Consider the following 22,070-nt stretch of genomic DNA (forward strand, 5'->3'; position numbering starts at 1 on the left):
ACCGAAACTAGCGGCTATGAGATCGCCCAGTGTCACTTTCACCATCTCGCACACATATCGCCCACAATATCGCTCGCCCAAAAAAACGCCCAGAAAAAGTGGAACTAACCGGAACTAATCACAGCGTTATGGAAGCCATGTTCTATATCACATGTCGCATCCTTTAAAAGGCTGCTGTGCTTCAACCTCGGGGGAGTTCGGATGTATTCTGGAGGTCCTTGGAGTTGATGTGAACATCTCTACAAACATCTTGACCATACTGTGACTGATTGGAATTTAATAGGTGTCTTCGTCGAGACAATCATTGTTTGTGATCAATTGGTGGAAATCAGAGAGCTAATGCAATGGCACCTGTCCTATCCTATCTCACCCTCTCTTGATGACTAATTACATGCAGCAGACTCGAGATAGCAGAAGGTACGTTCCACAGCATTATGTGCCCAATGTAAGACATGCCAGACTGATGAAGAGGACCAAGTACAGTCTTACCTCGACTTGCCTGACACCACCTGCCTTCGGAGACTGCGCTTCCACAAAGAGGTTATCACTGAGGTATGCCAACTGATAAGGGCAGATCTGCAGCCTGCCAGCACCATCAGTACTGCACTGTCTGTCAAGGTCAAAGTCACCGGTGCACTGTCGTTCTATGCCTCCGGTTCTTTTCAGGTCACTGAAGCCCTGTATGCACGCAGGAGGGAATTGATCAGCTTCCCTATGACCAGGGAGGCACAGAGTGAGAGGGCTCTAGGATTCTCAAGAATTGCAAACTTCCCCAAAGTGCTGGAAGCAATAAACTGTATGCACATCACGATGCGGGCACCTTTTCAGAATGCAGAGGTTTTCAGGAACCGCAAGGGATTCCACTCCCTGAATGTCCAACTGGTTGTCGACCACCAGCAAATTATAGTGGCAGTGAATACTCAATTTCCGATCGGCATCCATGATGCTCACATCCTGTGTGAGAGCATTGTATCTGACTTGTTTAACAATCAGCCACAAGGTCAATGCTGGATGCTTGGTGACTAAGGACGTGACCTTACCACCTGGCTGATGACCACTCCTGCATGACACCCACTCCGAAGCCGAGAGGCGATACAACGAGAGCCACAGAGCCACTCGCAATATCGTGCAAAAAACCATTGGAGTGCTTAAGCAGCGCTTTAGATGCCTGGACCACTCAGGAGGCGACCTCCAATACCACCCTGAGCAGGTAGCTCAATTCGTGGTGGTGTGCTCCATGCTGCACAACTTGGCTATCAGGAGGGTACAAGAATTGCCTGAGGAGTCTGACAGTCCCCCTCACCACAGAGAGGAAGAGGAGGATGAGGAGGCGGATGCTGACATTGCCCCAGACAATCAGGCTGACACTGAAGACATGCCCCGCCCCCCTGTAGACCACATGAAAGGTCCGTGATTGCATAATAGCTGCAAGAACCTTACGTCAGGAGCTCATCAATGATCGGTCTGCCTGAAGGAACGTTGGTGTTATTTACAAGGCTGACATACTGCTGGGTGTGCAGGTCATACATCAATGGTAGGCATCACCTTGGTGACAGTTAAAGTTTAAGTTGATTGAAGTTAAGTGTCATTATACCCTTTGATGGTAAGGAATCGCCAGCGTGTAATGGTGCAGCTATCTGAGCCAATGCCCAACAAGGTTTTGTTAAATAAAAAACATTTAAACCGAACATTTGTCTGAAATCATCAGTATTTCTGTAAAAGCCAAACTTATGATCTAATGTTTTTCAAAGTAACAATACAAGGCATTGAGCGACCTAACCTGTAGTGCTGAGTCTTAAATGACTCTGGCCTGTTGCTGTCCCATTCGAGGCCCTCTCCTCACCTACCCAGATTGCCTCACCACCAACTGGCTGGCTCAGATTTGGGGCTCAAGCCGGCATGAGAATAATGCCGGCTGCTCTATGGACTTCGTGCCTGCTTTGGCGGCTGTTTGAAAATCTCTCCTCTATCATCAAAGATCCAGTATAACAAAGGTCAGCCTTGGCTCAGTGGGTAGCACACTTGCCTCTGAGTCAGACGGTTGTGGGTTCAAGTCCTTGAGAGACTTGAGCACATATATCTAGGCTGACACTCCAGTGCAATACTGAGGGAGTTCTGCACTGTTGGAGGTGTTGCCTTTTGGATGTGATGTTAAACCGAGGCCCCGTCTGCCCTTTCAGATGGACCTAAAAGATCCCATGACACTATTTTGAAGAAGAGCAGTTGAGTTATTCCTGGTATCCTGGCCAATAACTATCCCTTAATCAACATCACAAAAATAGTTATCGCATCGCTATTGGTGGGAGCTTGCTGTCCGCAAATTTGCTGCCGCATTTCTCACATTACAACAGTGACTACACTCCAAAAGTACTTCATTGGCTGTAAAACGCTTTCAGACGTCCGGTGGTCGTGAAAGGCGTTATATAAATGCAAGTCTTTTTTTTTTACCAGTCATACACTGAGTATAAGCAGAATAACAGACCGCACCATTTTTGAAATAGCGTTGGTTTTCACAATTAAATCTTTTCAATCAATAAACAGGATTCCAAGAAAAATTATGTTAAAATTCCATACCTTCTTCACTTCCCTCGTAAGCATACATCTCTCTATCCTCAGCACAGTGGATATATCAATGCATTCCCTTGATATTGAATTCAGCCATTCTGTAAAACTATCCACCAGAGCCAAGAGGAGAACCCACGTGAACTTCAGAAGATTAAACACCCGCTTGATAACATTATCTGGGAAGCAGAGAGAAAAGGATTATTAGAAATAGACCTTTAAGAAACATAGGGGGGTGAAGTTGCCCCTTTAGTGTGCCCCGTTAGCGCTGCCGCCTCTCGGGAAATTGCCCGGGAGGTTTTGGAGGTGCCAGCGCAGTGCTTTCTGATCCCTCACCAACCCTGTGCCAACCCCTGAACGCCCCGCGGGTCGCAAAGCTGGCGGACAGCCTACCCAGGGCGCTGTTTAAAGGGGAGGCCTGCAGTGCCCCGGGCCGCTATCTTTCTTGGTCGGCCGACTCTTCGTCAGCGGCAGCCCGGCATTCCATCTTGGGTGCCGGGCTGCTGGCCCGGTGTCACATGTCCCAGTGGCGGCCACCAAAGGGAAGGGGAGGAAGGTTGTAGCGCACCAACGCTATAGAGAGCATCAGCGTATCGCTGTCCTCAGGAGCTACTGCCCAGGAGTTCCCCTCGAAGGAAGCGAAGTGCGGAGACAGTACTCTGCTTCCTTTGAGCAGTGGAAGGCCTCATTTCTTGTCGGGGAGGGTGGGGGCGGGACTACTAGGCTAGGCGCTAACAGTCCCGGCCCCGGATCAGTGTGCGGGGCAATTTCACCCCCATTGGAGTGAATTTAGCCCTTCCAGCATGGAGTACGCACCGGGAATTGAGACATGGTGGTAGACCTTAAGATTTTTCATCCATTGAAATGAATAGAGGCTAGGTTAAATGAAAATTTCAAAACTAAGATTGTTAAGGGTTTTATTAGACAAGGGTATTAAAAGTTACTGAACCAAGGCAGGTAGGTGGAGTTAAGGTGCAGATCAGCCATTATCTAAATGAATGGCAGAACAGGCTCAAGGGGCTGAATGGCCTACTCCTGTTACTCTGTAAATGGAATTCCAAAGAGGCATTTTCGTTGTGTGAAGCTCGGTGCCATTCGTGCTAATTGAGAAACTTTACCCTACAATTGAGAACTGGACCGAATTCCTCTGCCCGACAGACTTTTGCATAAATTAAGATGCTGTCTACCTTCTGATGCAAGGGTCTGTCATACCTGGTGCGTTCGAGTTTTTATGTGCTTCTTCTGGTGTTGGTAGTTCTTCTGTCTCTTCACATTCAATTGCAATGTGACCTAACCAAAAGGCAGTGGAGTGACATGTCAACAAACTCAACATTATTCCAGCAGTCTGATCCATGCATTTGCTCCATATTTCTATATTCTTTCTAACAGCTACCTAAATGATCTTATAATGCTTTCACAGCAGGGACTGCAGATATTTGAACAGAGAGATAAAAATGGTGGCCCATTTTCTGAAGAAATAAAAACTAACACGGAATTAAGTGAAGAATACTCTCACATCCATCACTCCATTCTCATCCAATACATTTATTGAAAGAGATTGTGGATATCATTTCAAAAGGAAACAAGAGAAGATCCCTAAATAAATGAAAATATGACTGCAAGCGAAATGGACAATTTGCAGAAATGCAGCACTATCTCTCTCCCAGATTATAAGTGTAGTTTTCTACAAAAGAAAACACCACCAATCTCCACAGATTTCACTAATGGAAAAAGTGTAACCATTTTTCTGTTTAACATATAGAATACAACACTATGATGAGGTCTCACTCACTCCTTCTACTCCACCAGAATAATTGCAATGAGATACGTGATTTCACAACTGCCCAACAAGAAGGGAAAGGTACAGATAATGACATCGGAAGGCACCGGAACAAATGGCAGTGGAGCAGGAACAGGGAGGCAAATCCAGCACCTCCATTTTAACTCAAAACTTTATTCATTACTTATAACAACTCATAATGGCAGCAATAACAACAACTTGAATTCATATAACACCTTTAATAGAGTGAAACATCCCACAGAAAATTTGACACCGAGCCGCATTAGGAGAAATTAGGGCAGGTGACCAAAAGCCTGGTCAAAGAGGCAGGTTTTAAGGAGTGTCTTAAAGGAGGAAAGAGAGGTAGCGAGGTGGAGAGGTTTAGACAGGGAATTCCAGAGCTTGGGGGCTCGGCAACAGAAGGCATGCCCACCAATGATTGAGCGATTACAATCAGGGATGATCAAGAGGGCAGAATTAGAGGAGCACAGACATCTTGGGGGGTTGTGGGGTTGGAGGAGATTACAGAGATGCGGAGGGGCCGAGACCATGGAGGGTTACGAATGTTACTTTTACAGTGCTGCAGGGTGTTTCTCACATGGACTATAAAATGGCTGCTTCGAAAATTACCTCCCGCTTCTGTTGTACCATGTTCCCATTCTTTCCGCTTATTTTTCTCGTTCTTCTTATCTTTTAATACTGATTTTGAATCTTTCATCCAGGTTTGGTAAACGAACTGTAAAAAAAGAGTTCACATAACTTCTTAACTGCTATTTAAGGTAACCCCAGTTCAGTGTATAACCATACAAACAGAGTAAGGAAAGCAATATCCGGAGACTCACCACAGCGTAAGTGGAATGAAAATACTGGCACCACGATGGGTTCAAAAGACAGATGGAATATACAGCTGATTAGCTTGAAGAGTCAGGTTTCAGACTGGACTTTGCTGCATATTTTGATTATCAATCACTGTTTACTATAGTGCTGTACTGGTACTCAAAAAAACAGACTCCGTGAAAGCACTAATACAATAACCATAATTGAAAACCACCATCATATTTCTAATGCTGGACACAAAAAAGGATTTGTGTAAGAGAAGATGTAACACACAATGGCCCAGAATTTGCGGATATAATGACGGCGAAACTGTCAACGCTCACCGCCATCACTCTGTGAAACTGACAGCCACTTCTGGAGTCCGCACATGCACAGTTAAACGCAGAAATCCAGAGGTTTCTGTCAGTGATACCCTGCTCCTCCACAGAGTGTACAGTGTCAGTCCTCGCAAATGGAAATTACTGAATCAACTTTCACTTTTTATGCACTACTCACACTGGAAAAACCCTTAAAAAAATTAAGCCTTGTTGAATGAGCTGTAACTGGGATTTTAAATGGTGTACTAATTCATAATTACTGCTGAACAACCTCTCTGGCCCTGAAAGACTAATTTTATATTTGTGGAATGTCAAATTTCTCCATTTTGATAAAAATTTCTAGATTTTTAAAATAATTAAAACATTTTTTTTTTAAAGTTTCTTTATGATATTTCAGCTCCAATCTTAATCTCATGTGTATGTCCTCATCTTTATTTCACTCTCTGCAAAATGGTTAAAAAGTAAAGGATAATCAGTGCTTTTTACTTCTTGGCTTGCTGTCTGTGAGAGTTCTTAAATGTGATTGGCTGCTTAGCCTGCTTGATGACATCACTGTTGCTGGACGCTGTAGATCCCCTCTGAGTGACGCCAGAATGAAATTAGTGTCAGGAAAGGTGAAGTCCAGCGATCGCTAGATCTTTGTGGACAGCTTTCTTCGAGGTCAATGGCGAGCGCTGTCACTTTGCCACTGACTGCAAAATTCAGGCCAGTTATCTTCAGACAAACTGATGCCTAAAAATCTTACTTGTCTGCTAGTCACAATGGTCATGTGTAAAATGATACAAGACAGACGCAATCTAAATCCTAGTAGGCAGGATTCCCCAGCGTAAAACTGGCATTATTTTGGCAATTTCACTCTGAGAAGCTACAGAATAGATGGTGTGAAAGATGTCGAACATTAGAGGTGCTCTTCTGAGGTTGGGGCTTACGCACAGTATTGGAACAGGATAGCGGGAACTTCAACCCGCACGTAATCAGTGGGTCTGAGAGTACTTGATGCCAATGCCTGGTGTCCAAATGAAAAGCATTGCATTCACTAACGTTCTGAATTTGCGCCCCCTACGGGCGCGTACAAGGTGCGCACTAGCCCGTAAAGGCCCCACAAGTTCCGGTTTAGGCATGCACTATGGATGCGCTGAAACCTGGAACTTCCGATCTGTCAAGAATCCGAAAGAAAAGGACCTCCGCGGGGTGGAAAGTTGGACTATTTGCCCAATGTCTGCCCAAAAAATGCCCTTGAAATTCTTATTCCTGATAAAAGCAGGTGTAAGGCCTGCTTTTACCAGCGCAAGAGTTTTAAAAATTGGAAAAATAAAATGTTAGCACTCATTTATACATTAAAAACCCTTTCCATTAAGGTAAATTTATTTTTAGACCCATTAATTTTTTTCAAAAAATTAAATTTTTGTTTAAAATATTTAATTAAATGGCATTTTGATTAATTTTAAATGTGTAATATTTTAAAATTTATTTCATGTGTTCATGTATTTTTTAAGTGATCTCCATTCATACTTACGGTGGTTCTGTACATAGTATGAATGGAGATTCCCTTCTTTTATTGGTTGGGCAAGCCCATGTGATCCCAGGGGTGCTTGCGAACTGCATGCGCCCCTGGAGTATATGGGCCTCTATCCATGGGTACCTGGAGAGGCCCAGGTGCGCTAACCTACAAACCTCTTGGACCAGCAGGTAAATTCGTAGGTTTTTTTTGCAGGTCGGAGGCATTCGCCCGTGGGAAGCTTCCGACCACAAATTTTACCCCATTATGTTTTATAAATTCAAACACGCACTTGCAGCTAATAAGTGAGGTTCATGATCAACATCTTCATTGGTTGCTGCTATTGTTGTGTGGAAGGTTGCTTCACATAGAAACATAGAAAATAGGTGCAGGAGCAGGCCATTTGGCCCTTCGAGCCTGCACCGCCATTCAATATGATCATGGCTGATCATTCAACCTCAGTACCCCACCCCAGCCTTCTCTCCATACCCCCTGACCCCCTGATCCCTTTAGCCGTAAGGGCCACATCTAACAACCCATGGCAGTAATACAATTACATACTTTTTTTTTGACCAGGTTTTTATTTTTGAAATACCAAAGTACAGCACTACACAAATGTAAACAGGACAGTAATATCAAATGATGGAGGGTGGAAAAAAAAACTACAAACCTTGTTTGCACCTCTTTAGTAGTTGTTGGGTCATTAAAAAGCATAGTTAGTGGTTAATAATTTGTCAGCAGCACTAATTTAGTTGCAATTAGCTGCCAAGCCTCTCTGTCTCTGATGATTTTCAGTGGCACATGAAAATCATACCTGTTCAGCAGAACAACACTTCATTTTTTTGTTGTTGTTTTGCTCCCCACAGCAGGTGTTACCAGTAGTGGACAGACACACGCATGCAAAGCAGGCACAGCAGAAGCATAAAAAGGCAGCGCTGGTTTGAAGCAAGCATTAATGCAAGGCATGCAGATTTTCCCGCTCTCCGAGTTGAAATGGTGCGCAGAAGCACAAACACAAAAATATACAAAATCTATTAGTATTCAGCCATCTATCTTGAAATGTATTACATGAAATTCAGTGTGAATCTATTATTTCTATTTCCTTTATCTAATCTGAATATTAATGTTAGTGTCAACTGTCCAAACCACAAGATTCTGATTTGTGTATTTACATCCCATAAATATTTAAGCATTTGCATGAAAAGGGGTCCCTGTTCGTGGCAACACAATGAACACATTTTGAGTACAAAAGAGCATTTTATAGGGCTGAATGTCTTTAATTTGACTTTAATAATAGGCTGTTAAAATCACTATAAGCGTTGCATCATTGAATTGAGTTTCATGTCCAGCATGTGCAAAAAAAAATCTTGACATACACCCATAAAACTGAAAAAGTGAAAATTTCAGACAACAGAATTCTTCAGATCAATTTTCATTTTATTTTGAATTTGTTGTTAAATGCTTTCGCTTTTCTAAATTGTTTCAACTGTCCAGCTCTCTATGCAATATTTTGGAACAATCCTGATGAAGGTTAACTCAATCATGCAGCTGGAAGCCAGTGACAATAAGGCAGAATGGTTCTGATATATGAGTGAAGTACAGTTCACCCCCACTAATTGGCAATCTCAGGAGATGGGAGCAACCGCATTTATGTTGTTGTCAGGCACTTTCGTTGAGGAGATTAGATATTAATTAGTAATTCTACCATTATGCTTCCACACCCAAACATCACCTTTACAGTAGTTTTTTTAAACTACGCTGCAATCATTTCAGAAAAAAAAATGTTCGCTCAAAATACAATTCAACCAAATTTATCAAAGAGTTGTCAATTAGTGGGGATTGACTGTATGGAATGTGTTGACATATTACAGAATGAGGCGCAATCATTGCACACACTCATGAAACATCTGAGAAGTACCTTTACAGCTCTGACTATCAACTGAAGTATAGTTTTTGGCAGTTTTAAGATAGACTTTGGCAAGGCTATTATGGCTGAAGCAAATTTCCGAACCGCTCTCTATAGAGAAGGACAAAGCAAGGCAATTGTTAGTAGAAAGGAGGTCCCTAGTACTTAGTTAAGTTTTTTGAGAAAGAATTCAAGTCAGTATTTTAAGGTTTTACATTCATCCGGAGGTTATTTATCTTTGAAGTTTACATAAATATCTAAATCCAATTTACAAAAGAAGTTCCTAAAGAGAATTTCATTTTCTAAATTAACTGTAGTTGAAAACAAAAAATTGCATTCATGTAGTGCTCCTTACATCTGAGACAAGTTTATAACAAGGAAATTAATACATTGGACAATGACAATGGGAAGAAGCGAAGGAAGTGGAGAAGCTAGAATGGGGAACTGAAGGCGTGTTCGAAAAGGAGGACTTTGACTAAGTTTTTGTCAGCAGGCAGAAAGGTGGTGAGGCAGAGAACTAGGGTTACTTTCAGAAAGCATATGGACCCGATTTTAACCTAACTTGCCCATTGGGAACAATGTGGGTTTGGTACGGATGCCCATTTTACAGCTCGACGATTTTGCTCTCAATTGACTTCAATGTTGAGTAAAATTGGACGGGGTATAAAACGGGCTCCCAAGTCAAACCCGTCCCATTCCTCATAGAAACATAGAATCATAGAAATTTACAGCGCAGAAGGAGGCCATTTCGGCCCGTCGTGTCCACGCCGGCTGACAAAGAGCCGCACGGCCCTCAGTCAGCAGCTCTGAAGGTTACATAAAAACCTATGAACAATGACGGAAAGGCAAAGAGCACCCAGCCCAACCAGTCCGCCTCACACAACTGCGACACCCATTATACTGAAACATTCTACACTCCACCCCCAACCGGAGCCATGTGATCACCTGGGAGAGGCAAGAACCAGATAAAAACCCAGACCAATTTAGGGAGAAAAAAATCTGGGAAAATTCCTCTCCGACACATCCAGGTGTTTGAAACTAGTCCAAGAGATCGCCCTGGCCGTATTCAATTCCTTGCAATGCTTACCATTATATCTGTGCCGGCTAACCAAAGGTCATCCAGTCTAATCCCAATTACCAGCTCTAGGTCCGTAACCCTGCAGGTTATGGCACGTTAAGTGCCCATCCAACCATCTTTTAAAAGTGGTGAGGGTTTCTGCATCCACCACTCTTCCAGGCAGTGAGTTCCAGATCCCCACAACCCTCTGTGTAAAGAAGCCCCCCCTCAAATCCTCCCTAAACCTTCCACCAACCACCTTAAAACTATGCCCCCTCATAATTATTAAGGATGTCATAGCAGTGCATTTGGAAAGAGGTGACATGATAGGTCCAAGTCAGCATGGATTTGTGAAAGGGAAATCATGCTTGACAAATCTTCTGGAATTTTTTGAGGATGTTTCCAGTAGAGTGGACAAGGGAGAACCAGTTGATGTGGTATATTTGGACTTTCAGAAGGCGTTCGACAAGGTCCCACACAAGAGATTGATGTGCAAAGTTAGAGCACATGGGATTGGGGGTAGTGTGCTGACATGGATTGAGAACTGGTTGTCAGACAGGAAGCAAAGAGTAGGAGTAAATGGGTACTTTTCAGAATGGCAGGCAGTGACTAGTGGGGTACCGCAAGGTTCTGTGCTGGGGCCCCAGCTGTTTACACTGTACATTAATGATTTAGATGAGGGGATTAAATGTAGTATCTCCAAATTTGCGGATGACACTAAGTTGGGTGGCAGTGTGAGCTGCGAGGAGGATGCTGTGAGGCTGCAGAGCGACTTGGATAGGTTAGGTGAGTGGGCAAATGCATGGCAGATGAAGTATAATGTGGATAAATGTGAGGTTATCCACCTTGGTGGTAAAAACAGAGAGACAGACTATTATCTGAATGGTGACAGATTAGGAAAAGGGGAGGTGCAAAGAGACCTGGGTGTCGTGGTACATCAGTCATTGAAGGTTGGCATAGAGGTGCAGCAGGCGGTTAAGAAAGCAAATGGCATGTTAGCCTTCATAGCAAGGGGATTTGAGTACAGGGGCAGGGAGGTGTTGCTACAGTTGTACAGGGCATTGGTGAGGCCACACCTGGAGTATTGTGTACAGTTTTGGTCTCCTAACCTGAGGAAGGACATTCTTGCTATTGAGGGAGTGCAGCGAAGGTTCACCAGACTGATTCCCGGGATGGCGGGACTGACCTATCAAGAAAGACTGGATCAACTGGGCTTGTATTCATTGGAGTTCAGAAGAATGAGAGGGGACCTCATAGAAACATTTAAAATTCTGACGGGGTTAGACAGGTTAGATGCAGGAAGAATGTTCCCAATGTTGGGGAAGTCCAGAACCAGAGGTCACAGTCTAAGGATAAGGGGTAAGCCATTTAGGACCGAGATGCGGAGGAACTTCTTCACCCAGAGAGTGGTGAACCTGTGGAATTCTCTACCACAGAAAGTTGTTGAGGCCAATTCACTAAATATATTCAAAAGGAGTTAGATGAGGTCCTTACTACTAGGGGGATCAAGGGGTATGGCAAGAAAGCAGGAATGGGGTACTGAAGTTGAATGTTCAGCCATGAACTCATTGAATGGCAGTGCAGGCTAGAAGGGCCGAATGGCCTACTCCTGCACCTATTTTCTATGTTTCTATGTTTCTATAACAGACCCATCAACCGATGGAAATAGGCCCTTACTATCCACTATGTCCAGGCGCCTCAATATTTTGTACACTTCAATGAGGTCTCCTCTCAACCTCCTCTGTTCCAATGAGAACAAACCCAGCCTATCCAATCTCTCCTCATAACTAAGATTCTCCATTCCAGGCAGCATCGTAGTAAATCTCCTCTGCACCTTCTCCAGTGCAATCACGTCCTTCCTATCATATGGCGACTAGAACTGCATGCAGTACTCCAGCTGTGGCCTAACCAAAATATTATACATTTTAAGCATAAACTCCCTGCTCTTATATTCTATGTCTCGGCCAATAAAGGCAAGCATTCTGTATGCCTTCTTCACCACCTTATCCACCTGGCCTGCTACTTTCAGGGATCTGTGGACAAGCACTCCAAGGTCCTTTTGTTCATTTACACTTTTAAGTGGTCTACCATTTAATGTTTATACCCTTTCCTTATTAACTCTCCCAAAGTGCATCACCTCACACTTCCCTGAATTAAATTCCATTTGCCACTGCTCTGCCCGCCTGGCCAGTAGATTGATATCCTCCCGCAGCCAATGACTTTCCTCCTCATTATCAACCACACAGCCAATTTTAGTATCGTCTGCAAACTTCTTAATCATACTCCCTATGTTCAAATCGAAATCATTGATATATACCACAAAAAGCAAGGGACCCAGTACTGAGCCCTGTGGAACCCCATTGGAACATCCTTCAAGTCACAAAAACATCCATCAACCATTACCCTTTGCTTCCAACCTCCAAGCCAATTTTGGATCCAACTTGACACTTTGCCCTGGATCCCATGGGCTTCAACCTTCGTGACCAGCCTACCATGTGGGACCTTATCAAAAGCTTTGCCAAAGTCCATATATACTACATCGTACACAATACCCTCATCGACCCTCTTGGTTACCTCCTCAAAAAATTCAATCAGGTTAGTCAAACACGATCTTCCCTTAACAAATCTGTGCTGACTGCCCCTAATTAATCCTTGCCTTTCCAAATGTTGATTTATCCTGTCTTTCAGGCGTTTTTCCAATAATTTTCCCACCACTGAGGTTAGGCTGACAGCCCTGTAATTACTCAGCCTATCCCTTTCTCCCTTCTTAAACAAGGGTACTACATTAGCAGTCCTCCAATACTCCGGCACCATGCCCAGATCCAAAGAGGACTGGAAAATGATGGTCAAGGCCTCTGCTATTTCCTCTTTTACTTCGCTCAACAGCCAGGGGTGCATTTCATCTGGGCCTGGGGACTTATCTACTTTCAAAGCTGCTAAACCCCTTAATACTTCCTCTCTCACTATATTTATTTCATCCAGAATATCACACTCCTCCTCGATAGCAGTGTCTGCATTTCCCCTTTTCCAGATGCAAAGTATTCATTAAGAACCTTACCAATATCTTCCGTCTCCACACAAAGGTTACCCTCATGGTCTCTAATAGGCCCTACCCTTTCTTTAGTTACCCTCTTACTCTTAATATATTTATAGAATATCTTAGGGCTTTCCTTAATTTTACTAGCTAAGAATTTTTCCTGCTCTCTCTTAGCATTCGTAATATCTTTTTAAATTTTGCCTCTTAGCTTTCTATATTCCTCTAAAGATTCTATAGTATTTAGCCTGGTTAGGTTAAAATTGGGGCTATAGTAGCTGAATAATGACCACCAATGGTGCAGTGGACAGAGTGAGGGGTGAGGAGAGTCCAATGATAGAGCAGTGGAAGGTGCAGACAAGGAGCTAAGGTAGGAGGAGATCATTAAGGTATGGTGGAATGCAGCCTCGGAGGGATTTCAAAATAAAGATAACAATTTTGAAACTGACACGCTGGAGCCCAAGGAGCTAGAGGAACTTGGGGCGGATAACAGTGATGTGAATGTAAACATAGTGCAAGAGGACACTGGTTATGCATTTCAAATGAGGTGAAATTTGTGGAAGGTTAATGCGTGGAGGCCAGCCATCTACAAGGTAACTGGAGAGGCCGAGCCATGAGGTGATGATGGCATGGACAAGAATTTTGGGGTAGAAAGGCAGAGATAGGGTGATACAGGTAATATTGCAGGGGTGGAAGAAAGCATTTTTTAATTGAACTGATTCGGGGGAGGAAGCTGCTCTGGATCGAGTAGGATGCCAACTTTCTGGACCTCCTGACAGCTTGAAATGGCAGCCAGGGAGATTGCTTGAAAGACCGGTGCCTAGAAATTCGACTTGGGCAGTTGCACCCAACAGGCAATATTGGATGTGCTGCCCATTATACGCAGCATCTGATGTTCAGTTTCATTGTGACGGCCACATCTCAAGAATGAATAAAGACAAACTCATGTAGAAACTGACCCTGGATAATGCAACCATTATGTAGCTAATGAAAAGGGAAGGATTTCTGGGGTTCACGGGAGATGACTATATGAGCAGATTGGAAGCAGCCACTGCCATCAATGGCCATCATTGAGTCCAATAAGAGCAGAAGACAGCAGAACTCCAGGGGTGTACCCCAATGGAGGTTTTGGAAGAGGATGGAGTGATTGACTGTTGATGGCAGCAGAGAAATTGAAGAGGAGCGAGAGAGAGAGAGAGTTAGAGAGCCACAGTCACATAGGATGTTGTTTGTGATTTTGACCAGTATGGTCTTTATACAGTGCGTGGACTGGAAGCCAGATTGAATAAGGAGTGGTGAGAGAGGTAGTAGCATAGTTTAAAGGTAACAACCCATTCCAGGACTTTTGAGAGGATGGTAAGTTTTGAGATATGGCAGTAGCTGGGCAAAATGGAATGGTAGGTTTCTTAAGGGGAAGTGTGAAATAGCAGGAGATGACGCCACTGCCAGACAAGGGAGACAGATTGATGCTCTCCTATGAGGAGCGATTGAGTAGATTGGGCCTATACTCTCTGGAGTTTAGAAGAATGAGAGGTGATCTCATTGAAACATATAAACATATAAGATTCTGAGGGGGATTGACAAGGTAGATGTTGAGAGATTGTTTCCCCTGGCTGGTGAGTCTAGAGCTAGGGGACACAGTCTCAGGATTATTGTCATCATAGGCAGTCCCTCGAAATGGAGGAAGAGCCTTGCCATTTAAAACTGAGATGAGGAGAAATTTCTTCACTCAGAGAGTTGTGAATCTTTAGAATTTTCTATCCAAGAGGGCTGTGGATGCTCAGTCGTCAAGTATATTCAAGGCTGAGATAGATAGATCTTTGGACTCCAAAGGAATTAAGGGATATGGGGATTGGGCAGGAAAGTGAAGTTGAGGTCAAAAATCGGCCAAGATCTCAATGAATGGTGGAGCAGGCTCAAGAGGCCGTATGGCCTGCTCCTAATTCTTATGGTCTTATGTTCTTATATATGTTGGCAAACATGAGACTGAAGAGGTGAATTTGGGTGGTCTGGAGCTCGGGTAGTGGGCATTACGGACGGAATAAGGGAACTGAGGAATAATGGGAAGATGGGAGAGAAATTATAAGGAACGATAAGGATGAGGGCATGGTTAGGTGGAGGACAGACGATGAGCTTGGGGTTTGTAGGAGTCAGTGGTGCGGGCGGGGGGCAGGGGAGGCAGAGGCACTAAGTAGCAGTGGCCACGACCTGGATGGTCTCAATTTTGAACATAAACAATGAGTTCCTTGCAATTGAATGCATGGTGAAGAATGGAGTGATGTGGTATCTTAAGATGGTTGCTGGACTGTAATGGTTGGTACTTTTTAAATTAATAGGGTGATAGAATGTTAGTAAAAGAAAAGCTATGCTACTTTCTGAAATATCGCACATATATTAAGCAGTGTCATGTAATCAGTGATAAAGATTTAAACACCAAATGCAATGATTTAAGTTTAATGTTCTATTTCAATAATTTGTATTTCTCTTTTTACAAAAACTGTTGAAATTTTCTGTGTTTATTTTTCTGTCTCACAAATATGTTGGCACTGACTACATCCATGAATGCAGAACCTTAAGCGAATAATGAAAATCAGAGAATAAACCTTAAGAAAATAACATTAAGGACAATACTTTGGTGATTAATCTCAGACAGAAACTTCAGCCTTCAGATCATCAGCTATTATCATTTTCTACATTATAAAAAAGATCACCATGCATGGCACTTAATTCATCGTCGTCGCAGAGATCTTAATGAATTGTATAAAAGGTCCATTCAGTTAACCTTGGACATCGGCTAATGCAACCAAAAATAGTTACCAGAACGTGGCACAATATCTTATGCATTCAGAAGCATCAAGAAGAAATAAAAATTAATAAGTAAAAAATATACAGCAATATAACTTAGTGCATGTTGCAGATACTTGACAAAATCCTGCTTTATATCTGTAGCAGCGATTTATGTCGAATTATTTCAGTTGTACAAGCCAATCTGAAAGTATTGCCACAAACTTGATGTAAGCAATTATTAAGGTTCTTCTTCATATACTTTACGATCATGAAAATAGAGTTTGACTTGAAACTTTATTTCTCATGTTTTGATGCAGGAAGAAGACATTCTTACATCCCAGTCTATCTGCTTAATTGGGTGCAATAAAAGACAAACAGTTATCACAAGCAAACAGCATTTCTAATTCAAGGAAGGAAAAGAACGGAATATATATTTGTACATTAGTACAGACCTTCGAACCGATGAACGCAAAAACAGCACATACAATTTTAGTATAAATGCAGACAATTTTAGTTGAGTACATAGAGATTTGAACATGGTTAGCCAATAACTGTGCTATATTTTAAAGCTAGCTGGCAGTAGAGTGGTTGGATCGTCAATAACCATTCTCAGTTAATGCTCTTCTCCCAGTCAATCCAGAGCATGACACCAGCAGGTAAGGTTTGAGGGAGCCCACAACCCCCCGAGTTAGTCATGCTCACTGCTGGATGTTCACATTGGTGGACAATTCATCACAAGAGCCGGGATGATTGTACATTTTCCTTCCAACCTTTAAAGAGCTGCATGGTGTGTCTTCAGAAACACATGTTCTGCAAATTAGAAGTTCTTCACGAGGAATTTTCCTTGGGGCGTCCCCCGTTTTACTGCCTAAATTTCGGTAGAAGTGCACACATAAAAGGGCTCTTCATTGAACCACCTCCGAAGTTACGGTGATGGAGAGGGAAAAGCCCCGACAAAATTCATCCCTCTTCTTCAGGAACCACGCAGACAATTGGGGTTATCAAAAAATAATCTGTCGTCAACTTTAAAATATAGAGATGTTATTTTCCAGTAACTTTCCCTCCTTACCTTTTTAACTTTTTGCTCCTTACATTAGACACAGTTCTATGGATGCCAGCAGATGCCAAGGACCTTGACCAAATGGTCATATTTCACATATGAATCGAGGTAGTGAGCACCATCAGGCAATTCAACTGTGGCCTATCACAACCAATCATGACTCTCCTCTCAGCAATATTGACACTGACTTTCAATCAGAGTCACTGGTTCATAGTTGGGACCAGGAATTTTTCCAGACCTTAGCTCAGCGCTACTGAGGTCGATGACTGTCCTGACTGAGACCACACTGAAGATCTCTTGGTCCATATGGCACAGTTCAACAGCAGACAGTGCATCACCAACTATCCATTGTGGTAAATACTGATGTTTTGAAAACATTTCACATGGAGGGTGCTCTCCCACCTGTGAATCAAAGGGAAGCAGCAAGGTGCCTCTCTTTGGTGAATGTCTGCCGCACGCCTTTTAATGTTCCCCGCCTTTTGTACCTACTGATGTCGTAGCTGCTTTCCACAGCCTGGGCCAGTGATGCAATGAATAATGCCTCTGACTCACAGCTCACAGGTTTTTAAGAACATAAGAACGTAAGTAATAGGAGCCGGAGTAGGCCATACGGCCCCTCGAGCCTGCTCCGCCATTCAATAAGATCATGATCATGGACTCAGCTCCACTTCCCTGCCCGCTCCCCATAACCCCATATCCCCTTATCGTTTAAGAAACTGTCTATTTCTGCCTTAAATTTATTCAATGTCCCAGCTTCCATAGCTTCCTGAGGCAGCGAATTCCATAGATTTACAACCCTCAGAGAAGAAGACGGGAAGGGCTATAGTGATAGGAGATTCAATAGTTAAGGGAGCAGATAGGCACTTCTGCGGCAGCAAAAGTGACATCAGGATGGTGTGTTGCTCCCTGGTGCAAGGGTCAATGATGTCACTGAGCGAATGCAGGGCATTCTGGGGAGGGAAGGGGAACAGCCAGTGGTTGTGGTCCACATTGGTACCAACGACATAGGTAGAAAGAGGGGTGAGGTCCTGAAAGCGGAGTTTAGGGAACTAGGAGTAAGATTGAAAGCCAGGACCTCAAAGGTGGTAATCTCGGGATTACTGCCAGTGCCACATACTAGTGAGGGTAGAAATAGGAAGGTTAGTCAGATAAATACGTGGCTGGGACATGGGTGTAGGAGGGAGGGCTTTAGTTTCCTGAACAATTGGGACCGCTCCTGGGGTAGGTGGGTCCTGTACAAGTCGGACAGGTTACACCTCAACAGAGACGGGACCAATGTTCTCGTGGGTGGTTTTGATAGTGCGGTTGGGAGGGCTTTAAACTAGCTTGGCAGGGGGATGGGAACCCAGGAGAGGGCTCTGAGCTAGTTAGAGTGGGTGAGAGCGCAGATGAACAGAACTCCAAGAAAGAATGCAAAAGGCAGGAGACAACAGAGCAGAGTAACACTGGGGTAAGTGTAAACCACAAGGTGATAGGAAGGGACAATATGTATGAATATAAAAGGACTGCAGGAGGGGACAAAACTAAAAATCATGGTTTAAAAACTAGTATTAAAACACTTTACCGAAACGCACGCAGTATTCGAAACAAAGTAAATGAGTTGACGGCACAAATTATTACAAATGGGTATGATTTGGTGGCCATTACTGAAACGTGGTTGCAGGGTGGCCAAGACTGGGAATTAAACATACAGGGATATCTGACAATTCGGAAAGATAGACAAGAAGGGAAAGGAGGTGGGGTAGCTCTGTTAATAAAGGATGATATCAGGGCAGTTGTGAGAGACGATATTGGCTCTAATGAACAAAATGTTGAATCATTGTGGGTGGAGATTAGAGATAGTAAGGGGAAAAAGTCACTGGTGGGCGTAGTTTATAGGCCCCCAAATAATAACTTCACGGTGGGGCGGGCAATAATCAAGGGAATAATGGAGGCATGTGAAAAAGGAACGGCAGTAATCATGGGGGATTTTAACCTACATATCGATTGGCCAAATCAAATCGCATGGGGTAGCCTTGAGGGGGAATTCATAGAATGCATACGGGATTGTTTCTTAGAACAGTATATTACAGAACCGACAAGGGAGCAAGCTATCTTAGATCTGGTCCTGTGTAATGAGACAGGAATAATAAACGATCTCCGAGTAAAAGATCCTCTCGAAATGAGTGATCACAGTATGGTTGAATTTGTAATACAGATTGAGGGTGAGGAAGTAGTGTCTCAAACGAGCGTACTATGCTTAAACAAAGGGGACTACAGTGGGATGAGGGCAGAGTTGGCTAAAATAGACTGGGAACACAGACTAAACGGTGGCACAATTAAGGAACAGTGGAGGACTTTTAAGGAGCTCTTTCATAGTGTTCAACAAAAATGTATTCCAGTGAAAAAGAAGGGCGGTAAGAGAAGGGATAACCAAGGAAATAAAGGAGAGTATCAAATTAAAAACCAATGCGTATAAGGTGGCCAAGGTTAGTGGTAAACTAGAAGATTGGGAAAATTTTAAACGACAGCAAAGAATGACTAAGAAAGCAATAAAGAAAGGAAAGATAGATTACGAAAGTAAACTTGCACAAAACATAAAAACAGATAGTAAAAGCTTTTACCGATATATAAAACGGAAAAGAGTGACAAAAGTAAATGTTGGTCCCTTAGAAGATGAGAAGGGGGATTTAATAATGGGAAATGTGGAAATGGCTGAGACCTAAAACAATTATTTTGCTTCGGTCTTCACAATGGAAGACACAAAAACCATGCCAAAAATTGCTGGTCACGGGAATGTGGGAAGGGAGGACCTTAAGACAATCACTATCACTAGGGAGGTAGTGCTGGACAGGCTAATGGGACTCAAGGTAGACAAGTCCCCTGGTCCTGATGAAATGCATCCCAGGGTATTAAAAGAGATGGAGGAAGTTATAGCAGATGCATTCGTTATAATCTACCAAAATTCTCTGGACTCTGGGGAGGTACCATCGGATTGGAAAGCAGCTAATGTAACGCCTCTGTTTAAAAAAGGGGGCAGACAAAAGGCAGGTAACTATAGTTTAACATCTGTAGTGGGGAAAATGCTTGAAGCTATCATTAAGGAAAAAATAGCGGGACATCTAGATAGGAATAGTGCAATCAAGCAGACGCAACATGGATTCATGAAGGGGAAATCATGTTTAACTAATTTACTGGAATTCTTTGAGAACATAACGAGCATGGTGGATAGAGGTGTACCGATGGATGTTGTGTATTTGGATTTCCAAAAGGCATTCGATAAGGTGCCACACAAAAGGTTACTGCAGAAGATAAAGGTACGCGGAGTCAGAGGAAATGTATTAGCATGGATAGAGAATTGGCTAACTAACAGAAAGCAGAGAGTCGGGATAAATGGGTCCTTTTCAGGTTGGAAATCGGTGGTTAGTGGTGTGCCACAGGGATCGGTGCTGGGACCACAACAGTTTACAATATACATAGATGACCTGGAAGAGGGGACAGAGTGTAGTGTAACAAAATTTGCAGATGACACAAAGATTAGTGGGAAAGCGGGTTGTGTAGAGAACACAGAGAAGCTGCAAAGAGATTTAGAGAGGTTAAACGAATGGGCTAAGGTTTGGAAGATGGAATACAATGTTGGAAAATGTGAGGTCATTCACCTTGGAAAAAAAAAACAGTAAAAGGGAATATTATTTTAATGGGGAGAAATTACAACATGCTGCGGTGCAGAGGGACCTGGGGGTCCTTGTGCATGAATCCCAAAAGGTTAGTTTGCAGGTGCAGCAGGTAATCAGGAAGGCGAATGGAATGTTGGCCTTCATTGCGAGAGGGATGGAGTACAAAAGCAGGGAGGTCCTTCTGCAACTGTATCGGGTATTGGTGAGGCCGCACCTGGAGTACTGCATGCAGTTTTGGTCGCATTACTTAAGGAAGGATATACTGGCTTTGGAGGGGGTACAGAGACGATTCACTAGGTTGATTCCGGAGATGAGGGGGTTACCTTATGATGATAGATTGAGTAGACTGGGTCTTTACTCGTTGGAGTTCAGAAGGATGAGGGGTGATCTTATAGAAACATTTAAAATAATGAAAGGGATCGACAAGATAGAGGCAGAGAGATTGTTTCCACTTGTCGGGGAGACTAGAACTAGGGGGCACAGCCTCAAAATACGGGGGAGCCAATTTAAAACCGAGTTGAGAAGGAATTTCTTCTCTCAGAGGGTTGTGAATCTGTGGAATTCTCTGAGGCTAGGAAGCAGTTGAGGCTAGCTCAATGAATGTATTCAAATCACAGATAGATAGATTTTTAACCAATAAGGGAATTAAGGGTTATGGGGAGCAGGTGGGTAAGTGGAGCTGAGTCCACGGCCAGATCAGCCATGATCTTGTTGGGTGGCGGAGCAGGCTCGAGGGGCTAGATGGCCTACTCCTGTTCCTAATTCTTATGTTCTTAAGAAATTTCTCCTCATCTCATTTTTAAATGGGCGGCCCCTTATTCTAAAATCATGCCCTCTAGTTCTAGTCTCCCCCATCAGTGGAAACATTCTCTCTGTACACACCTTGTCAAGCCCCCACATAATCTTATACATTTTGATAAGATCATCTCTCATTCTTCTGAATTCCAATGAGTAGAGGCCCAACCTACTCAACCTTTTCTCATTAGTCAACCCCCTCATCTCCGGAATCAACCTAGTGAACCTTCTCTGAACTGCCTCCAAAGCAAATATATCCTTTCGTAAATATGGAAACCAAAACTGCACGCCGTATTCCAGGTGTGGCCTCACCAATACCGTGTATAGCTGTGGCAAGACTTCCCTGCTTTTATACTCCATCCCCTTTGCAATAAAGGCCAAGATTCCATTGGCCTTCCTGATCACTTGCTGTACCTGCATACTATCCTTTTGTGTTTCATGCACAAGTACCCCAAGTCCCTTTGTACTGCAGCAGTTTGCAATCTTTCTCTATTTAAATAATAACTTGCTCTTTGATTTTTTTCTGCCAAAGTGCATGACCTCACACTTTACAACATAATACTCCATCTGCCAAATTTTTGCTCACTCATTTAGCCTGTCTATGTCCTTTTGCAGATTTTTTGTGTCCTCCTCACACATTGCTTTTTCTCCCACCTTTGTATCGCCAACAAACTTGGCTATGTTACACTCAGTCCCTTCTTCCAAGTCGTTAATGTAGATTGTAAATAGTTGGGGTCCCAGCACTGATCCCTGCGGTACCCCACTAGTTACTGGTTGCCAA

General features: G+C 43.3%; 1 protein-coding gene across 1 annotated transcript in view; it reads right to left on the reverse strand.

The window, feature by feature from the left end:
• Window positions 1–22,070, reverse strand: part of LOC139260488 (piezo-type mechanosensitive ion channel component 2-like) — an 851,737-nt gene that overhangs the window by 92,732 nt on the left and 736,935 nt on the right. Inside the window, exons 35-38 of the mRNA XM_070877017.1 lie at window positions 8,913–9,011; window positions 4,973–5,078; window positions 3,775–3,852; window positions 2,575–2,741 (exon numbers count right to left, since the gene is read on the reverse strand). Coding sequence (XP_070733118.1) covers window positions 2,575–2,741; window positions 3,775–3,852; window positions 4,973–5,078; window positions 8,913–9,011 — 450 coding nt within the window. The remainder of the gene's footprint in view (window positions 1–2,574; window positions 2,742–3,774; window positions 3,853–4,972; window positions 5,079–8,912; window positions 9,012–22,070) is intronic.

This window comes from Pristiophorus japonicus, chromosome 1, assembly GCF_044704955.1.
Source record: "Pristiophorus japonicus isolate sPriJap1 chromosome 1, sPriJap1.hap1, whole genome shotgun sequence".
Classification (NCBI taxonomy): Eukaryota; Metazoa; Chordata; class Chondrichthyes; family Pristiophoridae; genus Pristiophorus; species Pristiophorus japonicus.